This window comes from Carcharodon carcharias, chromosome 12 (genome assembly GCF_017639515.1).
Source record: "Carcharodon carcharias isolate sCarCar2 chromosome 12, sCarCar2.pri, whole genome shotgun sequence".
NCBI classification, from domain to species: Eukaryota; Metazoa; Chordata; class Chondrichthyes; order Lamniformes; family Lamnidae; genus Carcharodon; species Carcharodon carcharias.
The window spans coordinates 122096332-122109336 of NC_054478.1; the positions used below are offsets into that span (position 1 = coordinate 122096332).

General features: G+C 41.5%; 1 protein-coding gene across 8 annotated transcripts in view; it reads right to left on the reverse strand.

Annotated features, from left to right (window-relative positions):
- pcnt (pericentrin) overlaps window positions 1–13005 on the reverse strand; it is a 316492-nt gene that overhangs the window by 211428 nt on the left and 92059 nt on the right. For all 8 annotated transcript variants that reach the window (XM_041200682.1, XM_041200684.1, XM_041200683.1 and 5 more), the window contains 3 exons: window positions 11197–11371; window positions 5312–5445; window positions 1773–1884 (listed from right to left, as the gene is read on the reverse strand). In XM_041200682.1, coding sequence (XP_041056616.1) covers window positions 1773–1884; window positions 5312–5445; window positions 11197–11371 — 421 coding nt within the window. The remainder of the gene's footprint in view (window positions 1–1772; window positions 1885–5311; window positions 5446–11196; window positions 11372–13005) is intronic.

A 13005-nucleotide genomic window follows, 5' to 3' on the forward strand; every position in this document is an offset into this window, starting at 1 on the left:
AGCCTTAACATCTTCAGCTGCTTCATCAATGCACTTCCCTCCATCATAAGGTCAGAAGTGGGGATGTTTGTTGATGATTGCACAATGTTCAGCACCATTCAAGACTTCTCAGATACTGAAGCAGGCCATGTCCAAATGCAGCAAGACCTGGACAACATCCAGGCTTGGACTGACAACTGGCAAGTAACATTGTGCCAGGCAGCAAGAGAAAATCTAACCTTCATCCCATGACATTCAATGGCATTACCATCGTTGAATCTCCCACTATTAACAACCTGGGGGTGGTGGGGAGGGTGTTACCATTGATCAGAAACTGAACTGGATTAGCCATATAAATACTGTGGCTACAAAAGCAGGTCAGAGGCTATGAATCCTGCAGGAAGTAACTCACCTCCCAACTCCCCAAGGAGTGTCCACCATCAAGACACAAGTCAGGAGTGCGCTGCAATACTCCCCACTTGCCTGGATGAGTGCAGCTCCAACAACACTCAAGAAGCTCAACACCATCCAGGACAAAGCAGCCCAATTGATTGGCACCACATCCACAAACATTCACACCCTCCGCCGCTGCCGATGAACAGCTGCAGCGCAAACAGTGACAGCAGTGTGTACCATCTGCTAGACGCACTGCAGAAACTCACCAAGGCTCCTTAGACAACACCTTCCAAACCCATGGCCATTAACAACTAGAGGTCAAGGACAGCAGATACATGGGAACACCACCATCTGCAAGTGCCCCTCCAAGTCACTCACCATCCTGACTTGGAAATATATTGCCACTGTTCTTTCACCGTCACTGGGTCAAAATCCGGGAAGTCCCTCCCAAACTGCACTGTGGGTGTACCATATGGACTGCAGTGGTTCAAGAAGGCAGCTCACCACCATCTTGTCAAGGGCAAATAGGGATGGGCAATAAATGCTGCCCTAGCCAGCAAAGCCCAAATCCCTTAAATGAATAAAAAAATCTTTGCCTAATTATTACCAATAACCTGTCAGATTCTTTAATCATAAACACTTGAATTAGATCACCCATGAATCTTTTAAAATTCAAGGGAATACAAGCCAAGTTTATGCAACCTATCTTCATAATTTAACTCTTTTTTTCTGATACAGAACTTCTGACGAAGAAAAAGTTACATCATCTGTGAAACTGGACTCTCTTTATCAGCTCTGTCCCAAAATCAACAAACGCTACAATAACCAACACCCTAAGATGGCAATGTTTTCTGTCAATCCCAAGACGACTCACTATAACGAAGCTGTATTACATACAGTGCAAGAGCAGGAAGCTCATAAAAACCAAGACAACCTGATATGGTGACATTGCAGCTTGACTAATGCCTTAAAGTTAGTTCCTTTTAGATCTTCATGTGACTACTTGCCCTCCCCTTTCCCCATAATCAAACATATGGTTATGTGTGCACTTTACTAGTATGTGAAGAATGCAATGATTATTGAACTCAGAGGCATTCAAAGTGAATTAAAAGATGCAAAATCCCCCAGCTTTTATAGATTCTTAATGATTGTGACCTCTCTGGTTAAGGACAGTACCATCAAGTCTAGTTTAGTATCATACAGTACATGATGAGCAACTTCACAATTTGCAAATAGATAACTTCTTTAAAGAATACACAGCATTAATCCATTTTCTGTGTCTTGTCAAACATGTATCTTCCATTGCATCTGACTGAATGTGTGCTATTATACTGTTGTATTTTTAAAATGAAATATTTGTCTCAGTACTCTCATTGAAACAAAAACACAAGATTTACCACTAAGCTCTTCACGACTGGTCCTCGAACTCTCAAGCTGAGACCACAGGTGGACAATCTCTTGCTCAGAACGCAATTTGAATTCATCATAGCTCGCCTGCAATTTCTCCATCTGTCAAATAAAAACGTGGCACAGTATGAATGAACAGAGATTGAATTATACTCTTATCGCCTCTTATTACAGCCCCAGTTCGAGAAAGAACAATTCCAAAGCTGTGGAATCTGCCCCTTATACAATGCAGGATGGATTCCACAGCACTAGTTTCACACAATGGCAAGTGAACAGTTATTTTGAATTTGTGATTCCTGGCCACTGGAGTTTCACTAATGACTGGAAAAGTCCCAGAAATAGAGGGATGCCAGTTTCCAGAAACTCTGGTGGCTATGTTTTTATTTAATGTTGAGAGTAAAACAGCCTCTGGATATTAATCACAATAAGTGCTTATCATGGAAGAATGAGTCCAAAGGTAGTCTTTTACCTCAAGCTGGTTTATTCTCAAGACAGCTTTGCAGTGTAGCAGGCTCTCCCAGCCCTTTTTGGAGTGTTACAGTTGTACTCACTTGTAGGTGAACCAATGCCCATCATCTGTCGTAACAATGCAGTTGTATTAACAATGTACTTGCTATACAGTATCATTGCTAGTCAACAAGATGATTGTTACTGGGCCTTGACAATGTAATCACTGCTATATTGACACTGGAGGCATTGGCAAAAAAAAAAATCAACCTTCTGAGTAGATGCAGACCCATCCATGATATCTGGGCTGCCTCAACTACCTGACTGCACAGATACCACAAAAGCCCTTCGTTTGCTCACTGCAACTGGGCAAATCAGAGCTGAAAGGGCTATTAAGATGACCTTGGGGACAAATGTAATAGCTCCATAGCAAATGCAGGAAAGCAAGTTGGCATTATTTAGCTATGAGGGCTAATGCTGGGGAGGAAGAGACAGGTTGAAAATAAAAAAAAAAGGACTGACTCCTCCACTATGTCTAGTTATACGACCTCCACCCTTCAATGCTGTCTGGATGGCACTGGAATCATGACTGTCCCCATTACGCTCCAGGTCCAATCTCATGGTTACAGGGCCAATAGCCACTTGTGGGGTCGGGTGGTTTGAGGGGTGCAGGGGGAGACTTTTGGCGAGCACAGCATGCAAGGCAAGAAAATAACAAAAGCAACATGCTATATTAAGCTTACAAACTTTAACTGGGGAGGGGGGAATGCCCTCACCTGAATGTATTTCTACTTATCCAGTCAGTCAGAAAGGACAAGGAAACATTCAATGAAAGGCATGACACTAGGAAGAAGTTCTGAGGAACAAAGGGACCTTGGCGTGTGTGTCCATAGATCTCTGAAGGAGGAGGGGCATGTTAGTGAGGTGGTGTAAAAGGCATATGGGACACTTGCCTTTATCAATCGGGGCATAGATTACAAACGTAGGGAGGTCATGTTGGAGTTGTATAGAACCTTGGTGAGGCCACAGCTGGAGCACTGAGTGCAGTTCTGGTCGCCACATTATAGGAAGGATGTGATTGCACTGGAGGGGGTGCAGAGGAGATTCAGTAGGATGTAGCCTGTGATGAAACATTTAAGTTATGAAGAGAGGTTAGATAGACTTAGGTTGTTTTCGTTGGAGCAGAGAAGACTGAGGGGTCACCTGATCGAGGTGTACAAGATTATGAGGGGCACGGACAAGGTGGATAGGGAGCAGCTGTTCCCCTTAATTGAAGGGTAAGTCACAAGGGGACATAAGTTCAAGGTGAGGGGCAGGAGGTATTGGGGCGGGGGGGCGGTGGTGTTTGTGTGTGTGAGAGAGAGGAAAAACATTTTTACCCGGGGGTGGTGACAGTCTGGAATGCACTGCCTGGAGGGTGGTGGAGGCGGGTTGCCTCACATCCTTTAAAAAGTATCCGGATGAGCACTTGGCCCGTCAAAACATTCAAGGCTACGGGCCAAGTGCGGGTAAATGGGGTTAGGTAGGTAGGTAGGTTAGGTGTTTCTCACGTGTCGGTGCAGACTCGATGGGCCGAAGGGCCTCTTCTGCACTGTGTGATTCTGTGAAATTGTTGGAATCCATTATTAAGGAAGTAGTAATGGGGCATTTGGAAAGTCAAAATGGAATCCATCAAAGTCAGCATGGTTTTAAGAAGGGTAAATCGTATTTGACTGATTTGCTAGAGTTCTTTGACATGCAAAGTGGATAATGGGGATCCTGTAGATGTAGTGTATCTGGACTTCCAGAAGGCCTTTGATATGGTGCCACACAAAAGATTAATACACAACATAAGATCACATGGAATTAGGGGTAAAATATTAGCTTGGATGGAGGATTGGCTTACAAACAGAAGGCAGAGATTCAGGATAAATGGGTCTTTTTCCTGGATGGCAAGCAGTAACGAGTTGGGTGCCACAGGGTTCGGTCCTTGGGCCCTAACTATTTACAATCTATATTAATGACTTGGATTCAGGGATAGAAGGTACTATAGCTAAATGCAGATGACACCAAAATAGGCGAGAAAGTAAGTTGCAACGAAGAAATAAGAAATTTACAAATGGATATGGACAGGTTAGGCGAATGGGCCAAAATTTGGCAAATGGAGTTTAACGTGGATAAGTGTGAGATCATCCATTTTGGTCAAAAGAATAAAAAGGCGACTTATTATTTAAATAGAGAGAAATTTCAGAATGCTTCACTGCAGAGGGATATGGGTGTCTTCATGCTTGAATCGCTGAAAGCTAGTATGCAAGAACAGAAAGTAATAAGGAAGGCAAATGGAATTTTGGTATTTATTGCTAAAGGAATAGAGTATAAAAATAGAGAAGTGTTGTTGCAACCGTACAAGGCATTAGTGAGACCACACCTGGAGTACTGTGCACAGTTTTGGTCCCCTTACTTGAGGAAGAATGTAGTGTATTGGAGGCAGTTCAGAGGTGGTTCACTAGATTGATTCCAGAGATGTGGGGCTTGTCTTACCAGGAGAGATTGAGCAGTTTAGGTCTATACTTGCTGGAGTTTAGAAGGATGAGAGGAGATCTATTGAGGTATATAAGATGCTAAAGGGGATAGACAAAGTAGACGTGGTGTGGATGTTTCCCCTTTTGGGGCATTCTAGAACATGAGGCCATAGTTTCAGGCTAAGGGGTGGTAGATTTAAATCAAAGATGAGGAGGAATTACTTTTCTCAAAGGGTCGTGAATCTGTGGAATTCATTACCTCAGAGTGCTGAATAAATTTGAGGAGGAGATAGACAGATTTTCAATTAGTAACGGGTTGAAAGGTTATGGGGAGAGAGTAGGAAATTGGAGTTGAGGCCGAAATGGGATCAGCCATGATCATATTGAATGGCAGGGCAGGCTCGAGGGACCGAATTGACTGCTCCTGCTCCTAGTTCTTATGTTCTTACATTCTTGATCCACTATCCGCAGTTATTATCATAAATCCTGCTCCCTGGTCAGCAACTCCATTTTTCTCCTTGTCCACTGTGTCAGGCTGAACCAGGTCATTCCCAAACTGGACATTAACAAATTCTACTCACCACTGCACAATGGTCCTTCTCTTTTTTATCAAGTTCCTTCATCAGCTCCTGCTTCTGTTGAAATTCTACTTGAATCTGTTCCTGAAGTTTTGCCAAATTGGACTGATGGAGGCTCTCCAAGTTGTGACGCTCGTCTATAACAGAGCATGATCGAGGAAATTTCACTCCACTTTTTTCTTTTACAGTTACACAAGCATTTGGAGTGAAAAACTAAGTCACACTGATAGAGTGAAGGATCCACCAGGCTTGAAGCCAATTGTAATGAGATTTAATCACTATCTTACTGCACTTTTTAACAATGTTTGATGACAATGCTAGTTACCAAAAATGGAAGATGTTCTAGTCTTAGTAACCATCTTTACTGAAATGAGCACAAAATTAACAAAGAAACTACTATTACATTAGATGAAATACAAAACATGAGGAGAAAAAAAGACAAATTTCTAAGCTGCAAGGTCACATGGAAGAACAAAAATTAGTTAACTTACTCAGCCTGCCCATTGTAACAAGTCTTTTGGACTTTTATTCAAAGCAAACAATATACAAGCTAATAGTTGCATGAAGCAAGCAGCAGGAAAAATTTTGCATTCCAGTTGCATTCCACAGATGAAAATTCTGCACTCTGAAGTGGGCTTAAAAAGAAACAGTGCTTGATATAGTATTCCACTACTTTTGTCCACACTCTTATTGAGGAAATAAGATTAAAAATGGCCAAAGCCTAGCAAGCAGAATAGGAACAAAGACAAGAAAACGCAATATCACATGTAGTTAATTAATGCCAAGCTCCTGCTGTAAAAGACTGCTCACTGTAGACAGATTTAGGAAATGAGGCTAAAGGGAAAGCAAGGAGTTCAGAGTTTTGGAGGCTCTAGTTAAGAGGAGATGACAATGTGCCTGAGCTCAGCAAAAGGAAAGAAGAAGGGAGAAAGAAAGAAGAAATCAGGGCATTGAATATTTGGAGTTTAGGAGACTTGGACTTCTCTGTCAGCCACAGATTGGTTCTGTTTAAAATTAATCGATCAATACAGCCTAAAAATCTTTGACTTGAATTAATTCTACATATTTTCTACACAGGCTTGAAAAAACTGGTTGCTCAAAAGTCGTCAATTATTCATCCCAACACCCAGAAAATAGGATGTGGAAAATTATCTTTTTGCATTTTAATGGCAAACACTTAAGCTATTTTCAAGCAGACAGAATCATTGATTTCTTTTCCTGATGTATAACATTACACACTCATTCCACAAGAAATTACAATGTCATCCAAAAAAAATCTAACCCAATTTCTGAGTTGGGAGCTTTGAAACACCTTTAACAATCTGACAAGAAAAGCTTTAAGCTTTTCCACTCAAACAGGTGATTATGCATACACTTACTGCCAATGGTTAGATTGCCTTCTTTCAAAAATGTCTCAGAGACCTACAGACTCAAACATGCCTACATATATACCTCTGGGCATATAGCCGATCCCTTGATTCAAGATTTCCATCACGTCCACCCACCAACAGGTGCTAATGCCAATCAAGAGCACCAAATATCTTGGTTAAAGTAAAAAGCAAAAAACTGCGGATGCTGGAAATCCAAAACAAAAATAAAAATACCTGGAAAAACTCAGCAGGTCTGACAGCATCTGCAGAGAGGAACACAGTTAACGTTTCGAGTCTGTATGACTCTTCATCAGAACTAAGTAAAAATAGAAAAGAGGTGAAATATAAGCTGGTTTAAGAGGGGGTGGGACAGGTACAGCTAGATAAAGGGCCAGTGATAGATGGAGATTGCCAAAAGATGACATAGACAAAAAGGTGTTGAAGGTGGTGATATTATCGAAGGAATGTGCTAATGGGTGACATTAAGGATAGAAAGCAGGACGAGCAAGGTATAGATAGCCCGAGTGGGGGTGGTGAGGGGGGGGAAGGGATCGAAATAGGCTAAAAGGTAGAGAAAAAAATGGATGGAAATACATTTAAAAATAATGGAAATAGGTGGGAAAAGAAAAATCTATATAAATTATTGGAAAAAAGGGGGATCGGAAAGGGGGTGAGGATGGAGGACAGAGTTCATGATCTAAAATTGTTGAACTCAATATTCAGTCCGGAAGGCTGTAAAGTGCCTAGTTGGATATCTTGGTTATATCATTTGTCAATCAGCTATAATTTATTGCATTGGAACATTTGAAAGTCAGAGTTATGACAGCACAGAAGGAGGCCAAACCACGCTAGCTCTCTGTAGAGCAATCCACTCGAGTCACATTCCCCCACTTTTCCTCCATTAAGTGCCTACCCAATTTCCTTCTGAAATCATTGATCATCCCTGCTTCTACCGCTTTCATAGAAAGTTCCAGGTGATTACCACTCGCTACGTTAAAAAAAATGTTCTTCCTCACATTCCCTAGTGTCTCTTGCCCAAAACCTTAAATCTGTGTCCCCTAGTCCTTGTAACATCAGCTGATGGGAACAGTTTTTCCTAGTCTACTTTATCACAAACGTGTATACTTTATGGGAAGATGGTGATGCAGTGGTAATATCACTGCACTAGTAATACAAAAGCCCAGGTTAATGTTCTGGGAACATGGGTTCAAATTCCACTACAGTAGCTGGTGGAATTTAATACATCTGGAATATAAACCTAGACTCGAAACTATCACCAATTGCTCTAAAAAGCCATCTGGTTCACTAATGCCCTTTAGGGAAAAAATTCTGTTGCCCTTGCCTGGTCTGGCTTACATGTGAATCCAGACCCACAGCGAGGTGGTTGACTCTTAACTGCCCACTGGAATGGCCTAGCAAGCCACTCAAGGGAAATTAGGGATGGGCAATAACGGTGTTGGACAAAGGCAGTAAGGGAACTAGTAAGGCAGTAGGTAGCTGCCAAAGGTCTTCTATGGGGAGAACAACATAAAAGGGATGAAAATAGAAATCTATTTTGGAAGCAGAGTGTATGGCTGAAATACTAATTGCATACTTTGCAACACCTTGCCAACAACACCCACATCACATGAAAGGATAAAAAAACTTCTGTCAAATTTCCCCTCAATCTCCTTTGGAGAACAACCTAGCTTCTCCAACCTCACCTTACAGCTCAATTCCCTCATCCTGAACAATTTTGTAAATTCCCTCTGCACACTTTCAAGGGTCTATGCATCCTTCCTCAAGTGACATTACTAAAACTGGATTCAACACAACTAGATTTTTATATAGGTTCTGCATAATTTTTAAAAACAAAATAGCAGGGAAGTTAAGTGCCAGAAGGAGGGGGATCAAAGACAGAATCTATTTGATTGGAGTTGAGAAACAATGAAGGAGCTGTTATGCCACTTGGTATATTTTGCAGACCACCAAAGAGATGGAGCAGATTTGTCAAAAAATTACTGAAACTATAGGGTAGAGATAATAGGAGATTTTATTGTTCAATGTAACAATTATTGCGTTAAGGGCAGGGAAGGGGAGGAATTTCTGAAGTGCACTGGAGAATTTTCTCTATCAGTATGCTTCCTACCCAACGAGGAAGCAAGCATTGCTGGGTCTAGTCCTGGGGAATGCAGTGGGTCAAGTGGAGAATGCCTGAGTCAGGGAGCACCCCAGAAATAGTGATCATATTATCGTACAATTTAGATTAGTTATGGAAAAGGACAAAGAGATATCTAGAATAAAAATACTTAGCTGAAGGAGGGCTAATAGAGGAGAAATCTGATCTGGTAAATTGGAGTCAATGACTGACCTGAAGAATTGTAAGAGTAGTGTGCAGCCTTTGAAGTGGTGGTATATTCCTACAAGGAAGGGAATGCAACAAATGCCACAGTCTGCTGGATGAGAGAGTAAGAGAGCAGGATGAAGCAGAAAAAAGGGGAGAAATGAGAAATGCCAGCTTGATAAATACAAGGGAATTAGATTGAAAATAAAAAGTAGAGCAGTGAAAAAGGAAATAGGAGGGTCAAAGGCAATAGGGAACACATCGTATTTATTCCCTTTTAGGTAGCTGTCAAAGGTCTTCTATGGGGAGAACAACATAAAAGGGATGAAAATAGAAATCTATTTTGGAAGCAGAGTGTATGGCTGAAATACTAATTGCATACTTACCAAGGAAGAGAACTTTGTCAAAACCATGGTAAACACGGAGGTTGCCGGAATACTGATGCAATAAAAATAAAGAGATGATAGAAAGGCAACTTAAGGTGCATAAGTCACCTGCTCCAAATGGGATTCATCCTGGCTTATTGAAGGAAGTAAGGGTAGAAATCGTGGAAGGTAGTGGTCAAAATCTTCCAATTCACCTTGGATACAGATTAGTGCCAAAGGACTAGAGTTGCAAATATTACATTCTTGTTCAAAAACGGGAGAAGGATACACCTGACAATTACAGGACTGCCAATTTAACATTACTGGTGGGAAAGCATTTAGAAACACCAATCCAGGAAAAATTAACATCCAGTTGGACAAGCATGACTTGATAAGGGCAAATTATGCTTGACTAACTTGACAGAGTTGTTTTGAGTAGGTACCAGAGGGTAATTAAGGTCAGTGCGCTTGAATTTGGATAAATGGACTTCCAAAAGGCATTTGGTAAAGCAACACACATTATGCTCATTAGCAAACTTGAAGCCCTTGTGATAAAAATGGGCAATAGCAGCATGGATACAAAATTGGCGAAGGGATAAAAAAAATCAAGAGTTGTGAGTGGCAGTTTTTATATGGACTTCCAAAAGATGTTTAATAAAGTTACACATATCATGCTTGTTAGCAAACTTGATGCACTTGCAATAAAAACGGGCAGTAGTAGCACGGACGCAAAATTGGCGAAGAGATAAAAAAATCAGACTTGTTGTGAAAGGTTGTTTTTCCAACTGGAGGAAGGGAATGGTTCCCCAAGGTTCAGTGCTTGGACCACTGCTGTTTTTGACATACATTAATAACTTCAACTTTGGGGTACCGGGCACAATTCCAAAGTCTGCCAGTGACACAAAACTTGGAAGTATAGTAAACTGTGAAAAAGACAGTAAAAACTTCATGAAGCATGTGGAACCAAGGCAAATGCAATTCAGTGCAGATACACTGAATGAGGAGGGGCGATTGAAACTCAATCTACAATTTTAAAGGGGATACAAGAACAGCGGATCTTAGGGATGCCTGTGCACAAATCTTTGAAGTTGGCAGAACACATTAACAAAGCATTTGGGACCCTGGTCTATATAATTTGAGGCATGAAGTACACAGCCAGAAAATAATGCTACACTTATATAAAATAAAAATTTGGCTCCATCTGAAGCTTGGATGCTTTAGAAGCATGTGAAGGCTTTGGAGAAAGTGCAGAGGGATTTATAAGGATTCCAGGGATGAGGGATTATAGTTAAAAGGAGAGGCTGGAGTTGTTCTCCTTGGAGCAGAAAAAATTAAGAGGAGATTTGGTAGAGGTGTTTGTTTATCCTATTTAAATTGTTAATAGTCAATAACCAGAGGGCAGAATTTTTGTCACAAAAACTGCAAGAGGTGACATGAACAGCAAACTGTTTAGAATTTGGAATGCACTTCCTGCTACGGTGGCAGATATAGATTCAGTAGTAGTCTTCCAAAGAGAATTCAATAAATAGTTGAAGAAAAAGTTGCAGGGATATGGGAAAAGTAGGAGGGAGTAGCTCTAATTGCAGTTTCTTTGAAAGAGCTGGCACAGACTCATCAGACCAACAGCTTGCTACTGTGCTGTACTTTAGTTCTATGATTCCTTAATGAGTCAGTACTGGAACCACTGCTTATAATGACCTGAACTTGCACATAGAATACACAGCATAGAAACAGCTTATTCCACCCAAACGGTCCATACAAGCATTTATGGCCCACTTGAGCTTCCTCCCATCTTTTCCCATCTAACTTAACAGCACGATTTGCTCTTACTTTTCTCAAATGCTTGTCGTTCTTCTATTTCATTATGGATTGCTTCAAGTTCATTCTGTAGCTTCTCCATCTTCCTGCCCCATCCTTCCAGCTCGGTTTGATGCTGTGCAGACATTGCCTGTTCCTGCTTCTCAATGCGCTGCCTGCACTGTTCCTCCCACTCCTTTTGCCTGTTCTGTTAAAATAAAACAAGTTGATGCTGATGTTCTCCATTACGCCATGATAACAACTTGAATTTTGTATAGTGCATTTAACATTAAGAACCTTGGAACATTTTGCTACAAGAGCATTATCAATAGAAACATTTTTGACACCGAGTCATAGGAGGAGAAAGCAGGACAGATGAGCAAAAGTTTGGCCAAGGGAATAGGTTTTAAAGAGCGTCTTAAAGTAAGAAAAAGAGAGAAATAGAGAAGAGAAAGGTTTAGTGTGGGGATTCTGGAATTTGGGGCCTGGGTAGCTGAATGGTGGAGTGATTCAAATCACAACAGGCCAGGAAGATTACAGAGATAAAAACAAAAAAACTGCGGATGCTGGAAATCCAAAACAAAAACAGAATTACCTGGAAAAACTCAGCAGGTCTGGCAGCATCGGCGGAGAAGAAAAGAGTTGACGTTTCGAGTCCTCATGACCCTTCGACAGAACTTGAGTTCGAGTCCAGGAAAGAGCTGAAATATAAGCTGGTTTAAGGTGTGTGTGTGGGGGGGCGGAGAGATAGAGAGACAGAGAGGTGGAGGGGGTTGGTGTGGTTGTAGGGACAAACAAGCAGTGATAGAAGCAGATCATCAAAAGATGTCAACGACAATAGTACAATAGAACACATAGGTGTTAAAGTTAAAGTTGGTGATATTATCTAAACGAATGTGCTAATTAAGAATGGATGGTAGGGCACTCAAGGTATAGCTCTAGTGAGTTTTTTTTTAATAATGGAAATAGGTGGGAAAAGGAAAATCTTTATAATTTATTGGAAAAAAAAAGAAGGGGGAAACAGAAAGGGGGTGGGGATGGGGGAGGGAGCTCACGACCTAAAGTTGTTGAATTCAATCTTCAGTCCGGAAGTCTGTAAAGTGCCTAGTCGGAAGATGAGGTGTTGTTCCTCCAGTTTGCGTTGGGCTTCACTGGAACAATGCAGCAAGCCAAGGACAGACATGTGGGCAAGAGAGCAGGGTGGAGTTTTAAAATGGCAAGCGACAGGGAGGTTTGGGTCATTCTTGCGGACAGACCGCAGGTGTTCTGCAAAGCGGTCGCCCAGCTTACGTTTGGGACCAAATGACCGCTTTGCAGAACACCTGCGGTCTGTCCGCAAGAATGACCCAAACCTCCCTGTCGCTTGCCATTTTAACACTCCACCCTGCTCTCTTGCCCACATGTCTGTCCTTGGCTTGCTGCATTGTTCCAGTGAAGCCCAACGCAAACTGGAGGAACAACACCTCATCTTCCGACTAGGGACTTTACAGCCTTCCGGACTGAATATTGAATTCAACAACTTTAGGTCGTGAGCTCCCTCCCCCATCCCCACCCCCTTTCTGTTTCCCCCTTCTTTTTTTTTTCCAATAAATTATAAAGATTTTCCTTTTCCCACCTATTTCCATTATTAAAAAAAAACTCACTAGAGCTATACCTTGAGTGCCCTACCATCCATTCTTAATTAGCACATTCGTTTAGATAATATCACCAACTTTAACTTTAACACCTATGTGTTCTATTGTACTATTGTCGTTGACATCTTTTGATGATCTGCTTCTATCACTGCTTGTTTGTCCCTACAACCACACCAACCCCCTCCACCTCTCTGTCTCTCTATCTCTC